Source organism: Silurus aristotelis, assembly GCF_946808225.1.
Source record: "Silurus aristotelis genome assembly, chromosome: 9".
In the NCBI taxonomy this organism is placed as follows: domain Eukaryota; kingdom Metazoa; phylum Chordata; class Actinopteri; order Siluriformes; family Siluridae; genus Silurus; species Silurus aristotelis.
The window spans coordinates 20,235,546-20,251,397 of NC_139582.1; the positions used below are offsets into that span (position 1 = coordinate 20,235,546).

Here is a 15,852-nt window from a genome sequence, read left to right on the forward strand (position 1 = left end):
TAAGTTATTTTTATTCTAAAAGTAATCAGAGTTTCTACACATTTTTTTTTTCAAAATTCTTACTTTTTTAGACCCTGAATATGCTGACTGCACTACAGATTTTTTTTAACCATATACAACATCTGAAATAATGATTTTAAATACTGAATATAACATGTGTTATGTTATAATCTCTGTTGTATGTCCGAATCAAAATTTCTGATCTTTTACATGTTTTTAGGCGCACGGTTTTGGCCTTCCGTCCACACTGAGACGGCTTTTTCCGTCAATGGAAATGTAGCTTTTCGAAAACGCTCTCCAAACTGGATACATTTCTTTTCAAAGAGCTGAAAAAGTAAATAAACGGCAGGCGGAAATGACGCAGGTCATTTGCTATTCGTGCTTGCACAATACATTTTCATGTGGATGTACAATTTTCGGGAAAAGATTGAAAATGATTGTGTGGACGCGTAGTGTTTTTAGAATGAAAATCAAATGTAATCCAAATGGATTTGGATTAGTGTAGACGTAGCCTTTGTTTCATAAAAAAATTTATAAAAAAATATAAATCAGAGTAACAAAAAATAGATTTTTTTTTTTAAAACTGAATAGGGCAATAGTATGGAAACACAAATCTTTTCCAATAATCAGTATTCTTTTTCCATACTAATCCAAACCTGGAAATCACTCAAATCAAATTCCATACTTTTCATATTTTTTGCGCAGGAACGCTAAATAATGTAAATTCTACAATTTTTTAAGCTTTTTTTTCCGAAACCAGCTATATTTGTTAGGTCATGCTGATTTTGTAGTCTCCTACAGGTATTTTAGGCCATGTGGTGCGTCTACCTGTGGCGTCTTGTGTATCGGAGGTAGTCTCTCGATGCTAGACAAAAATCCAGACGGCTGCTGGTCAGCTGCTCTTTCTTTGGGAGCGGATCTTGCCCGCAAAGGCTTTACTGTCCGTAACCTCAGCTCCATTTCATCGGGCTCTGAGCGGAACGGGGAGTTAAACACACCTGGGCGCTGCAAACAACACACATACAAATAGAATTTCTAATATACATCATTAACATAGGACTGAGGCACTCAGACTTTTCCAGTGGCCTTGAAAAATACCTCATTTGTGTGTTTTCGTTCTCACTTTCCACCTATCGAAGGTGTTCATGCAAAAAACGCACACGCCGCACATAATGTCGACGAGCCTGCTTTTAATCACTCAACCTCGGCAAAACAATTATACTCGTCGCCTCCCGTGAGTAGACGTATATCTATCACGCCAGCGCCTGTCAAGTATTCCACCTAGCATGAACGTTAGCTTCGAATGTTAGGAAGACGCAACCTTGATGAAGAAGATCCGGCTGGAAGGTCTAGCTGTTATGCGAGATATACCTATATAAATATATATATATATATATATATATATATATATATATATATATATATATATATATATATATATATATATATAAATAAATATCATGTGCTAATGAACCGCTTTGGGGGCTTTTTTTGAAGACGAGTGCATCTGGTAGGGGGCTACACGGTGGAAACTCCTGACTTGCCACGGTGTTCCAGGGAAAAGAGCAATGATGTTGACCCTCATACTGAGCAACTACATCTATGTCAGCACAGCCACTTTTGTCCAGCAGAATTTTCTCTGGTTAACGATGAACCGTTGGAGGCCCATTCATTTCCTCCCGACAAGGTCAGACTGTGGGAACAGAAGTTGCCTAGCACACACACGCAGCGTGCGAGTGACTAAGAGGAAGTGCATGAAGACACAAAGATAGTAACACCAGCTCTTGCTTTATGGAGGGTTCAGCTCGGGGTGCGTGACCTTTTTAAAGAGCTTTTTATGCACGCCGCTGAATAATGCGAAGCTGACACCTGCACAGGTGAAAATTTACGCCGCCCTGTTCCTAGGAATCTATCTATCGTTTCGGTCCGAACGGCTAATTCGGCTAATGAGGCGCACTGATTATCTACAGCAGATGTGTCGGGTTAAGCCATAGGAATGTAGTTGTCCAGGAAAAGGCGAGCAGTAGCTGTGCAAACACAACAAAATAGCCAATGATAGCCATTCTCCGATTCCCCTCTCGACAGTTTTCCCCCCTTTCAATCCCTTGTCATGCTGCTTCCACACATCTGTTCTCCATTTGCGATTAGCTGATACGTTTTATTACCTCATTTCCGCATACTGACCGCAGAGCGCCGCCGATGGCATCTTCCTACCCTAATGTCCATGGTGGTAAATGATTGTCGATACAAATTGGCATTTATATCGTGATGCATCGTTTTTCGCGTATTTCTTAACTGTTTCTGAAGTACTTTCTCATTCATTTCATTCAGACGCGAATATGTCACTACAAAGGCCTGTTTGTGAAAGAGCCACGCGTTAGAAGCCAGAAGGCAACTAAGTAAATTTGATCATTTGCTGTCTGTCTAAACCAAAGAAATAAAAGGAAACTATGTGTAACATATTGAATTGCATAGAAACATATTTTGCATTGTGTTGAATCGAATCTAAATCGAATCTCACTGCAATGTAATAGGGGTGAATCGCATCGTATCGCCTCGGTAGCTGCTTCATTTGTATCTTTAATGTATCGTATTATGGTGTTTTCAATTATGCAAATCATCAAGTCACCAAAAGGAAAGTTTGCGATGTTTTCACACGGACGGTTTTAATTGCCGGATGTGTGCATCATGGCGCCTTTTGGTAATTTGAGACAACAGTAAAACAAATGTTTAATGAATAAAAATGATTCTTCGGTGAAGTTAATTCTTTTTTTTATATCTGAGTATAAAAAAAAAACTTTTAATTTCGCCTCTTTTATAATTATTTATTTATTTATTTATTTATAATTTTATAAAAAAATGGGCAAACAGAAATGCGCGCTGCGTTAATAAAATGAGTGCTGTTAAAATGAATTAGCTTTAACGCGTTATTAATGAATTATATTTATATATATGCTGACCTGTTTGGTGCTGAGGAGGAAGTGAAGTCGTTGAGCTTGCATGTATTTCTCCTTCTCTTCTCTTTCTATGGCGAGGCGCTCTCGCTCTCTTTTCTGCTGCTCTGCTAATTCCTCGAGCTCTTTCCTTTAAAAAAATAACACAAATCATCACACACACAAAAAAAAACAAGATTATACTTTTTTTTTATTACTTTAAAATTGTTTATTAATTTACTTTTAAACATTGTAATAAAAAAATGCCCTATATGTGTTATATTTTATATCCACACAACTGTTTGTAGTAGAGTAGAGTAGAGCATACAGCAATCACACAATACACACAATGCACACACAATTAGTAATCCTGCTCCATTTCTATTTAATCTACACATAAGTGCCCAGAGAAAGAAAGAGAGAGAGAGAGAGAGAGAGAGAGAGAGAGAGAGAGAGAGAGAGAGAGAGAGAGAGAGAGAGAGAAAACGAGAAAGAGCTCATCCCCGGCTCTCACTTTTCAATTATTATTCCTTTTTACATATGATTATGGAACTGAGTATATTGACACTTAAAAATCACCACTTTTGCAGAACCATGATCCCCCCCCACCACCACCACCCCCACATCCCCACTCCTTCTCTTCAAGCCGAAGATTAAATTACGAAATGAAATATGTAAAACGAAGACATTTTAGTCAGCAGGAAACGGACTTCTGTATTAATAGTGAGCGAAATCTTCCAGTTAGCCTGATCTTATTTTTGCCCCATTCCACCGAACTCTTCCTACCTACAGTACAGCAGCTTTCCCCTTGTTATCAGCATGACAGACAACACTGGATAAACTACACACCATAAAAATCTAGATTTGTTTTTCGGAGTGTAATATTTTACGTTGTGCATTTTTTTTTTCCGTCTCAGTACTCTGTTGTGTTTTTTTTCCCCCTGCTTCAGTCTGTGTGACCTCGCTGACCTATATCTCACACTTATTATTAATTGCACTGTAGTGGACAAAAGCCAAACAGATTTGTAACCGTGGAGGGGATCTCAATCTGTGTCTGAGCAAGGCGATGGGGAAACACATAAAGCTCATTAGGGCTGATGGACCAGTGGGGAGACATGGGAGCGGCGCTCGCAGATGACCTTTGAGTGTCCTCGAAACCACAACACATGCGCACAACACACACACACATCGAACTTCGCACTTTTTTCATCCCGAATGCCTGTACATCTGAAGAGTCATCGAAACCTGTTTAACCATGTCATACAGTAGGAATAGTGTTGAAATGAAAATCTCTGCATCACACAGTCATTAATAATTTCTTTGTTACTCTGATAAGGTTCCCGGCCTTAAATGCTGTGCAAATGTTTGCAATACATTAAGTGAAGGAACTCCCCCCCCCACAAATGCCCTTGAAAGATACGCAAGAGTCACGAAAGTAGCTTTAGCACTAGCAGTCCATCAATTCTCCTGCTGAGGAGCTAAAGACTTGCCTTGCCACAACATTGCAGAGAGACATTTATCTGATTACGGCTGTAATAATTACCCAGCTGTTTATTACAGATAGAGAAATAATTCATGCGGGAAACAGGCCACGGTGGCAATGACACTCCGCGTTTAGTAAATATGCAAGCCGCTCGCTTCTAATTACTCAAGCCCAGAGGAAGCCCTTATTAAGCGAAGGAACTTTAAGTGTCTTTTCGACAAATGATGAAGTGTTCCATCGCACAAACTCTTGCTGTGGAATTGCCGCGCCGAACCCGGGGCCTTGACTTCATTAAGATATGCGGGCTGAAGATGGACACAGGAGCAGTGGCCCCCTTTGTCATCAAGGCTCTGCTAATGAATAGGCAACAGTGTTGTGCTTATTTATTTATTTATTTATTTATTTATTTATTTATTTATTTATTTATTTATTTATTTTTTTGGTTGAGATCTTTCATTGTTGGCAGTGAGAGAAGGAGGGAGGGAGAGAAGGAGGGAGGGAGGGAGGAAGGAAGGAAGAGAGGGAGAGATCGAGGGAAGGAGGGGAAGAGAGGGTCACTGACAGCTTAAGCCAATTGTCTTATGTTCAACCAACCCTCCCCATTTATCCGGGCTTGGGACCGGCACTAAGGCTTGTGCAACCCTAATGGCTGGGGTTGTAAAATTCAGATTTGGTATTGAGCTTGCGCAAAATCCTTCCACTTTTGTTTTTACAACAGTCGTTAATATGGATTCTTTAGCATTTCATGTACGTCAAGAATTCTCTTATAAGGAAATTCCTTTACCATATGGAGAAAGTGACCGAATTGTTAAAGTATTAAGTAGAACAATGAAATATAACATCTTTAAGAAGATCCAATATTAAATGTAAAACACACACTCGCACGCACACACACACACACACACACACACACACACACACACACACACACACACACACACACACACACACACACGCACACAAACACTTAAATAAATCTGTATTACCCAAATGGAGTCTACCAAATGTATACTGCTTCATTAAATTTTTCCATTTATTAAATTTTATTTAATCAGTTTCATTTGTGCCAATTTAATCGATTACTCACTTTAATCAATATAATAAAAAAGTGTATTGCATTAATTTGATTTATTCTATATTATTTGTATATATTTTATCTTTATTAAATCTGAGAGAGTCAGATATATATAAAATCATATATGGTATCATAAATGTAAAGTATTACACATTTGTTACAAACTATTCATCAAATACAATTGGATACTGTCATTAAACCCACCATTTATATATACAAAAAAAAAATCCTCAGTGTTTCAGGCACATTAGCAAAAGTGACTCATAGGTGAGAAACCCCATTAAAAGCAAGTAGCATCTCTTAAGTGACTTCAGTCTCTGGTGGCTGGAGGCGGCGATGGGGAGCTGGAGTTACAGATCCAAGGAGCACTTAACAAATTCACATTTAATTTTAGGAAAAACCCTAAAGATATTTTTTTTTCTGCCACAAAATATATTGGCCACATTAACATCTGACTCAAGATTTTATCAAAAGTAAAAGATGGTAAAATTTTTAGCCTCAAAGCATGCGTGTTTTATTAATGTAGAAGCCGGCTGAAATGAGGGGCTAATTTTTTTTAATTTTGTAACATTCGCTGCTGAGGAACCCGTGGGCAAGGAATTTCTGGCATGTTGCTAATCGGCACGCTTTACACTTTATAGGGAGTCATTTATCTTTGTGGAAAGTCATGGATTTAAATAGCAATACTGCTGAGTACAAAATAGTGTGAATTTATGTGTGTGTGTGTGTGTATGTGTGTGTGTGTGTGTGTGTGTGTGTGTGTGTGTGTGTGTGTGTGTGTGTGTGTGTGTATATATATATATATATATATATATATATATATATATATATATATATATATATATATATATATACTGTATTTGTGTGCGTGTGTATGTGTATATCTAAATACACCCAACTATAGAAATTCACCTAAACTAGCGGACCCAAACCTGTTCCAGCATGACAATCTCCCTGTGTACAAAGCAAACACCAGGAAGGTATGCTTTACTGAAGTTGTGGTGGAAGATCTCCCACTATCGAGCTCTGACCTCAACCCTACTGGACACTTTGAGGATGAATTGGAACGCTGCAGGCAGCCCAGACCTCCTCATCCCAACTACATGAGTACCTGCCTTCACTAAAACCCTTCTGTCTGAATTAGCAAAAAAAAAGAACATCTCCCCAGAAGAGTGGAGGTTATTATAATAGCAAACGGGGACTAAAGGTGGAAAGGGATGTTCAAAAAGCACAAACGGTTGTCTATATAATGTATGTGTATAGTGAGATATAATATAAAAATATAGTGACATACACACACTCACCTGACTTGTTCATTCTTTTTTGCCAAGTTTTCCAAGTAGCTCTTCCGTGCATAGTAATTGTGGACGTACCTCCTTACGTAGTAGCCTCTCCATGTCTTTTGTATCTGTCGAGAATATTCAAAATTGTCAGGATTATCAATTAGGTTTTTTTTTTGTGTGGTCGCCTCCTTAGTTACATGAATGTGCTCATTATTATAAATAAAATATTATTGTCTTTACATAAACAAAGAAGGTTCAGGCGCAGCCGTTACACACAGTTACACAACCGAGCGTATAGGACAGCATTACTAGTGCACCCGAGTGGACACATGTCCTTCAGGATAATTGGGAGACTAAAACATCAGCAGGCGAAAAAAAAAAAAATGATAAGGCAAAAACAAAACAAAATGAAAATTGCCATTGATCAGCAGTCAATAGATAATTCTAAATAAAGTAATTGCACGCCGCAAATCCGAATTCTCGCTGACCTTTCAGACGAGTAAAATCGATGATGCGTATTGCTCACTTAGGTCTAATACAAATGTGTGCAGCCTTGTAAACACCGGTTTCTATTAACGAGCTAGCACTTTGGCGTTTGCTAAAGAATGTGTGTGAGCAATTGAAACTAAATTAGGAAAAAAAGAACACAGAAATTGTTATTGAATTACACTAAAATCAAATGTAGATAATTGTAAATATTATGTTACTACCTGTTTTAGTGTCACGCTGGTAACTGGACCTCATGTCATATTAATATATTGATATAAAATAATTTCAAATTTTATCTCATAAATGTATTCAGGCTAAAAAAACCACTATACAGAACACAAGCAGAGAAAAGATGATGATGATGATGATCAGGTGATCATCATCATCATAATCTTTTATCTCATAAATGTATTCAGGCTAAAAAACCACTATACAGAACACAAGCAGAGAAAAGATGATGATGATGATGATCAGGTGATCAGGAATCAGAAAGAGTATGGATGAAAACCAGAATAGCCTTGTAGCAAAAAAAAAAGATTGGCTTGGTGTTGGCAAGCATGAGAACACTGAGTGTATACTTTGCAATGGGTATGTGAGCTGAGAGTCAAATCTACGTGGCGAGTCTGTGGTTAAACGTCTACATCAGGGGTCTCCAAATTACGGGCCACCCCCGCATTTGGAATGGCTCTCTGAACAATGCTTGACATATTTTGAAAATTTTATTTTAAATGTTTTACTTATATCATATTTATATTTATTATTAATGGTTGGATTTAACTAAAATTTCTCTTATTTTTATAAAGATTTTTATATATATATTTATATATTTTATACAGTTATTAATAGAGATCGAGACACCGATAGCTGATTGCTAAAACTATTTTCTATCAACAAAAATCAATACAGATAGTTTTTCCGGCTTCTGATCTGCTGTCGTTACGAGAGCGGCCTCTAGAGGCAAATCACGAACACCACGTACTGTTTGTTTTTACGTCAGATAACATGCTGCACGGAGAGCGCTATATTCATTATTGTTTATTTATTAATTATAGAATTATATTGATTACTAAATATATTCATATTAATTTTCTTAGCACATTTTTTATCATTTAGTACTGTTTTTTTTTTTTTTTTCTATTTTTGAGATAAAGTTTAGTACTGTTTACATAGAGTGTTATGTTGGTATGTTTTTATCCAGTATACATTTTAAAAACTATCGGGTGATTAATCGATTATCAGCAAGTACGATCCTAACTATCGGTATCAATCGACCTTTAGTTATTAACGTAGACTAATTATTTGTTATATTCACCCACTGAGCGCATCCATACGCATAAGAAAGTAAATGTTTTGATTTCAATAACAAAGAATTTTGAAAAAATGTCATTATGATAGAAATAATGCTCTTTTAATAGGTTTATAGTATATATATATTAACAAACTAATCTTGCATTAAGAGGCAAAATAGATCAATTTAAAATCATAATAAAATCTCTACAATAATATTGCTAGTCATTCCAGCCCAATTCATTTTCTGTTACAGACCGACCCGGACCCGTGTTAAAGAAAAGAGAAAGTTTGTGATGGCTGTGCTGTGGCCACGTGGAACCGTAGTTTGACAGCAATTCATACAGCAAACACTGTCATGTGGAAAAGCTATTTAATATCATAGATAAATCCTTCTTTTATATATCAATAGCTGCTTTATCCTGGTCTCGTAAATGCAAAAAAGGGATAAAAGCAACCATTTTTTAAAAAGCACCCATAAATGATCAAATCAGAGTCTTTTTTTATACACGGTCTTATTGGATCTATTCTTCCATTCTCACACCGGCCCCTTATTTCCCCCATGATATGTTTTTTACATTTGCTTTTTCCTTCCTAGTCATAACAGTCTCTTCTTTTACAAGAGCTATAAAACACATCTGCCTTGTTGAACAGCTTCTGTTTGTGTCTAAGTGGTGACAGGACCTTCAGCCTCGTGCACCCTGACCTCAGGGAAGAAGGTCAGGCTCCATCGCTCCAATTAGACTCATGTAACATGAGTGGACAGAGAGCACAGGCTTAGGGCCTACATTCAACATGCCAATGAATATATAAAACTACACTCAATTCTTGATTTCCAGTGGCCTTTAAATATCACAGTGATATCATTCATCAGTGGGAACCTGCCACTTTTCAATAAATGGGATGGTTTTTTTTTTTAAAGTGTTTTAAGGTTAAACACCAGGGAAGGAAAAAAAGTGCTACATGGGATTGTAAAGCTACAGTTTCATTGCATATTGATACCCCAATAAAAATGTCAATGCATCGCTCAAATATAAAGCTGCTACTTTATACGTCTTAGAATGCACCATGCGGAACTGATAAAAGACGAAAAGTCAAAAAAAGGAGGGAAAAACAAATACTTTAGTCTGTTTTTCCTGAGTAGCTGATTATACAGAGGTTCATATTCCTGTTCTGAGGCTAGCACATCTGGACAACCACGGTTTTAATCATGAGAATAGAACACACACACACACATACACACACAGACACACACAGACACACACACACACACACACACACACACACACACATATATACATACACACACATACATACATAATACAAAATCGTACTATGTGTTTTCTGATTTTTACTCAAAAAGCGAGAAGTTCTGCTTGTAGATTTCAACAAAAATACAAACTTGATACCAAGTGAAGATGTATTCACCTTGACAGCCATCTCATTGTAGAAATTCAGGTTCATGAGACAATATGCGACCTGTGAAAAAGAGAAGGGGACAGTGTTACATTACAGGGACTGAATCCTGTGGCTTTCTGAAGCATTCCCTACATGCACGAGAGGAATCTGCTTTATACGTAACACGTAATAGGCAACAAAGAGCTTGCTGCAAGTTAAGTCAGGCCTCATATTGAAGGGACACGGCTGTTCTTAATATGTAATGCAGCGGCGACTGAGGAAAATCTATGCTAGGCAGACTGGAACCTAATAGAGATATATGGCAAACCACTCTATGCTGAGTTTGATAATCAATGGTGTCCCAAGGGGAATAAAACTCGAGAACTGTACCAGAGAATAATCGCTACAGGAAAATATGTGATTTATTTATTATAATACAGTATTTAGGTATCGCTAGGAATAGTACTTCCGAATTATTGCTACTGTTAGGCTTCTAATTCAGTTTACTTAAGCAGTTACAATCAAGAATAGAAAATATTGTCAGAATTATTTGCACACTACATAAAAATGAGCAACAGTGCTAAATAAATAATGCATGTGAGGTCTAGAGCTAAACTGGTTGAAACTTATCAGCAGTTCAAAGTGACATAAAAGATCACAATCCATGCCATCCTCGCTCTCTAGGTGGAAAAGATGGCAGCATTATGTAATCCTTGGCTAGTCTCAGTAAGCTCATGGACGAAGAGGATAGATAGCACTAATTGTCTAATATATTGCAATATGACCAGCAGATCTGTTTTTTAGGCGTGTTATATGCATGATTGTGGACATGCAACCACCACACCCATATATGGGTCTTCCCCACATTATTCATTTTCAATGACACACATATATAAAATATCCTTGTTTGCCGTAGCATTAAATTTTCCCTCCAACTGAAACTGAAAAACTCTTCCAGCAGGACAATGTCCCCATGCACAAGGTGAAAACATTGTATTCCAAGGTTGGAGTGGACAGACCCAGACTCACCCCAGACCACCTCACCAGACCTTACTTTTTGACCAATTCCTGATCTCACAATACTCATGTGGCTGAAATGATCACTGAGTTCTTCACCTTTCTCGAAGAGTGAGGCGTATTTTAACATTGGAAGGGATATCTGGAATGGGATGTTCAATGGACATTGTCCCACTGCAGCTTCACAGAGATAAAGAGGTTGTTAAATAAGAACATATATGTTTAGTGACAATAAGTTTAGCCCTAATTTTTAATAAACGAGCCGGGGGCAACAGAGGCAAGTAAAAACTCCCTGAGATGGTAATAGGAAGAAATTTTGCGAGGAACCAAAGTCAAAAGGGACTCCATCCTGATCCGGGTGGCACTGAACCATAATAAATGAAACGATTCATTATAGTTCCATCCTTGTTGGAATGTACTGTTCAGTAAAGTGCTCATTACTGTCTAAATCCATCCTCCTAGTTCTTGAGTTGCTCAGTAACTTCATGGATTTTTACATGTATAAATGTGACGTTAGCTGTCTACAAACATTTGGTCATATTGTATATTTTAAGTGCATTCTATGGAAATATCAGATTGTACTTTCCTTTTAACGGTTAACATACAGAAATTTTATACGCATTACCTAATAGCTCTTCGGTTTTCCGTCCTGATTGAGCCTCATACACGGTTAAAGGCAACAGTTATTTCTGAAGAGCCATTTCTTTTATGGTTAATGAAAAGTGATCCATTTTAGTGGGTGACCATGTGCTTTACATGTATATGATGTATTTCTTAGGCTGTCTAATTTTAAAATACATCCATTATTACAAAAAATAGACGAATAGTTCCTAAGTATAATAATTTTTTTTTGAGTGCCAATAATTCTGAAATCGGTTGTTAACGAACCAACATTAAACAATACCCGGTCAGCGCTCGGGAGAGGAATAAGTGCGCTACATCAGCAGCCTCTCTCCGATAAGGCCTTTCATAGCTAATCAATACATACTGTCAAATTACAAAGCTACTTGAGGTGTAAGTCGTGGCACGTCTGTGAACCGCTGAATGTTAATGAGGGTAATCATAACATAATCGATATTACACAATGGCGCAACTTACCTTTACCCTTTGCCTAAAGTACCGTCGTGCGCTGAAAGCCCGCCACGTTTTCTGTATTACCGTTGCGTTCCGGTGTAGATATCTGAAACAATATTTCTGAGTTAATCGCCTTTCGCTAGATATTAGCAGTGAAAGGAGCATTTAGAAAGCTTCCACCTAAGAGCCCTAAGTGGTTTGGGCTTCTCCGACATTTGCATTCATTTATCAAAAAGCGTCCCCTCTAAATGCATGTCTATGGTGATGCGGGCCTCAACAAGGCCATCTGTTTGAAAAAAGACCCTATTTTTATAACCCTAGAAAAATCAATGCGTATATAGGGAAGGTGGCAACCCGAGTACTGCACTTAAGGCGCTCGGATTGTGCCTAATTAACCACTTAACACACTGATCAATTAACTAAAGTAATCTAAATGAACCTACTGTCTGTGAGTTTGTCTGCTGACTGCACAGAAATAGATGGAGGTTGACATTGCTAGAGCACCAAGTGCTCCTGCTAATTTCTAGGTCTTAAGAACGAAATAGACAATGATTTAGCATGCAGAGGTCACCGGAAATGTAGCTCAGGGGCCTGCAATTGTCCACAGCACTTTAGGCTTATGAAAGAAAAAAAACGTGCACGCTGTAATGGATTACCAGCATGTGGAGAAAATGCTCTTTTCGGTGTAACCGTTGTACATTCGTCAACTGACTTTTTTAATGCTTGAAATACTATGTAGAAATATTACTGAATGGAAGACTGGTGTAAGAAATGTGTCATTAGATCTTTCAGAATGAATGGGAATACCAGGTTCTACAATGTTATACGATTCTACTAACATTTCTGAGAGACTTTGCTGTGGAGTACAACCAAGGTTCTCTTTTATTCAGAACCGATGGTGATCCAATAGGCTACATAAAACCATGGATACATTAATTGGATCAGGTTTTATTTTTAATGAGATCAGTTTTTTGAAGGTCTCACAATGAGCATCAAGTGAATGATTTTTCAATTGATTCTGATGAATAAAATGGCTTATATTCATTCATTTTCAGAAATCTATACTCAGGAGGATCTAGAGCAGGGGTCACCAACCTTTTAGAAACTGAGAGCTTCTTCTTGGGTACCGATTAATGTGAAGGGCTACCAGTTTGATACACACAGTTTTCAGTTTGATCTAAAATAACATTTACCTTTTATTAAATGTTATTATTAAAAATGTATGATATTCATCTATGTGAAGACACTGATCATGTTAATGATTTCTCATGATAATTATCAACAATGATTTAGCAAAGTAGGAAACAGCTATTTTTAGAAAAAGGCCCACGGGCTACTCATGTGGTCCTTGCGGGCTACCTGGTGCACCATGTTGGAGACCCCTGAACTAGAGAATCTACTTGGACCAGGTGGGATAACATATCCTGGCTGTTCATCATCACAACCACATAGGGGAAATTTAGCTTTGATAGATTGGGAGTTTTGGGAGGTTATTATTATTATTATTATTATTATTATTATTATTATATTTATTACGATTTGATAAAGCTGGCGGTGGGACTTACACTTACATACTTACACGGATACTAGAGTAAGTTTGATTTGACAGAAATTCTGACAAAAGAATCCTATTTTTAATGTATACAGTACCAGTCAAAATTTTGGACACACCTTCTCTTTTTTATTTGTATTAATTTCAACATTGTACATTAAAACTGCTTTTCCATCACTCCACAGTTCAACTGATCCCAAATCATCTTCACTGGATTTAAATCAGGTGATTGTGGACACCAGGTCATCAATCCGTTGTTCTTCAGTGGACGTTGAAATATGTCTGCCATTTGAACTCTGAGAAGCAAGTATGTAATTATGCAGTTTTTGAGGCTGGCAATTCTAACAAGCTTATCCTCTGCAGCAGAGGTAGCTCTTGGTCTTTCTTTCCTGGGATGGCCCTGTTTCGTGATAGCACTTGATGATTTTAAAGACTGCATTTGGGGATACATTGAAAGTTTTGGGGATTTTTCGGATAGACGGACCTCCATTTCTTGAAGTTACGATGGACCATCCTTCTCTCTTTTGTAGTTGTACAGTAGTAGCACTAATAGGGCTTTGTACTCACCCTTTCCTCTTTGCAAGACAACTGATGATTTAAAGCACATTAAGCAAAAATGAAATGCCACAAATGAACTCGTGATAGGGTACATCTGTAAACCTGAAAACCATTCCAGGGGACTACCTCGTGAATCTGATGAGACATTGCCAACCTGTCATCAAAGCTAATTGTAGCTACATTGGAGTTAACACTTTTCTGTTGATCACATAATTCTGCTTGTGTTTTTTTTTTCATTGTTTGGAAAAAATTTCAGTATGTTGTTGAAAACAAAAAAATCTACCACTGAAGTGTGTCCAGACTTTTGACTGGTACTGGACATACTTTCTAAGTGTGAATGATGACACTGCTTCGGAGCACAGGAGCTTATAGGGAACCCATATGAGATACAAGAAATATATTCTTACAATAAGCCACTTTGAAAACTTCGATTTGGAGAGTTTCAACATGGCGAATATTAGGCAAGATAAGTTGTTGGATGATGGATGAAGAAAGTAAAGGTAAAAACGTGAAGTCGTTATTGATCCAGTGTACCTGAGGTAGGCGCGCTCCCGACAGCCGTGAAACCAGCTTTGAATTTTCACTGCAGCTGCATTTTCCTTCTGCCGGTTTTCTTCCGCTATTCTATAATATAAGTCGATCAATAATTAAAAAAAATTAAATAAACATGAATCATATAACTGCATATTCCCCAAGTGTCTGACTGTTTTGTTTGTTTTTTTACACCTGGGAGCCATGATAATATCTCATATATATATATATATATATATATATATATATATATATATATATATATATATATATATATATATATATATATATATATATATATATATATATATATATATATAAAATCTTTTGACTTTACCTGTTTCTGATAAAAAATTGCTCTTTAATGTGCTCTATCTGATCGTACAGCTTCACCAGCCGAGCCATGTCTGTGTTTTACTGGTATCCATGACAACGAGGAAGCGAACACAACAGCGGAAGCAGGGGGGCGGGGCTACGACTCCCAAACCACAACACAGGTGTAACCAGTGGTGGACGAAGTAAACAAACCATGTACTTGAGTTTAAGTAGAGATACACTCGATAAAATATGACTCCAATAAAAAGTAAAAGTGCTCCCTTTAAACTTTCATTTAAAAGTGTAAAAGTATTTGCCTTCAAATGTACTTAAGTATCCAAAGTACTATAAATTATTATGGCTATAATGTTCATATTATAAGTTTATTTTTCACAAGACTCTAATTTTATTTTTTACACATCTATTATTAGAATGATATTAATGAGTCAAACACTGATTCATGACCGTAAGCCCAAAAAAAAAAAAAAAAACTGAACTGATGCTGAACTGTATGTTTCATGTTGACCAGTTAAGTTTTATCCACTCATAAATAAAAAAAGAAACAACTGATATCACAAAATGTATTTATGTAGATATGAAGTGAAGTTAAAGTAAAAGTCTCCCAAAATAGAAATACTTCGATCCTTCTGGGGGTTCAGTGTTTAGTCATTTGATTCAATTCAAGATGTATTTTTATAGCGCTTTCAGCAACCAACATTGTTCCAAAGCAGCTTAACAGAGATAACCTATCATTATGTACTTCCTAATAGATCTTTATATAACATCTCAAGTCAAGTCAAGTCAAGAAGCTTTTATTGTCATTTTAACCATATATAGCTGACGCAGTACACAGTGAA

At 37.0% G+C, this 15,852-nt stretch overlaps 1 protein-coding gene across 1 annotated transcript in view; it reads right to left on the bottom strand.

The window, feature by feature from the left end:
• Positions 1–15,123, bottom strand: part of spata17 (spermatogenesis associated 17) — a 32,900-nt gene extending 17,777 nt beyond the window's left edge. Inside the window, exons 1-7 of the mRNA XM_083550521.1 lie at positions 15,018–15,123; positions 14,684–14,773; positions 12,064–12,145; positions 9,979–10,029; positions 6,796–6,899; positions 2,961–3,084; positions 829–1,005 (exon numbers count right to left, since the gene is read on the bottom strand). Coding sequence (XP_083406647.1) covers positions 829–1,005; positions 2,961–3,084; positions 6,796–6,899; positions 9,979–10,029; positions 12,064–12,145; positions 14,684–14,773; positions 15,018–15,085 — 696 coding nt within the window. The 5' untranslated portion in view covers positions 15,086–15,123. The remainder of the gene's footprint in view (positions 1–828; positions 1,006–2,960; positions 3,085–6,795; positions 6,900–9,978; positions 10,030–12,063; positions 12,146–14,683; positions 14,774–15,017) is intronic.
• Between the last annotated feature and the right edge of the window lie 729 nt (positions 15,124–15,852).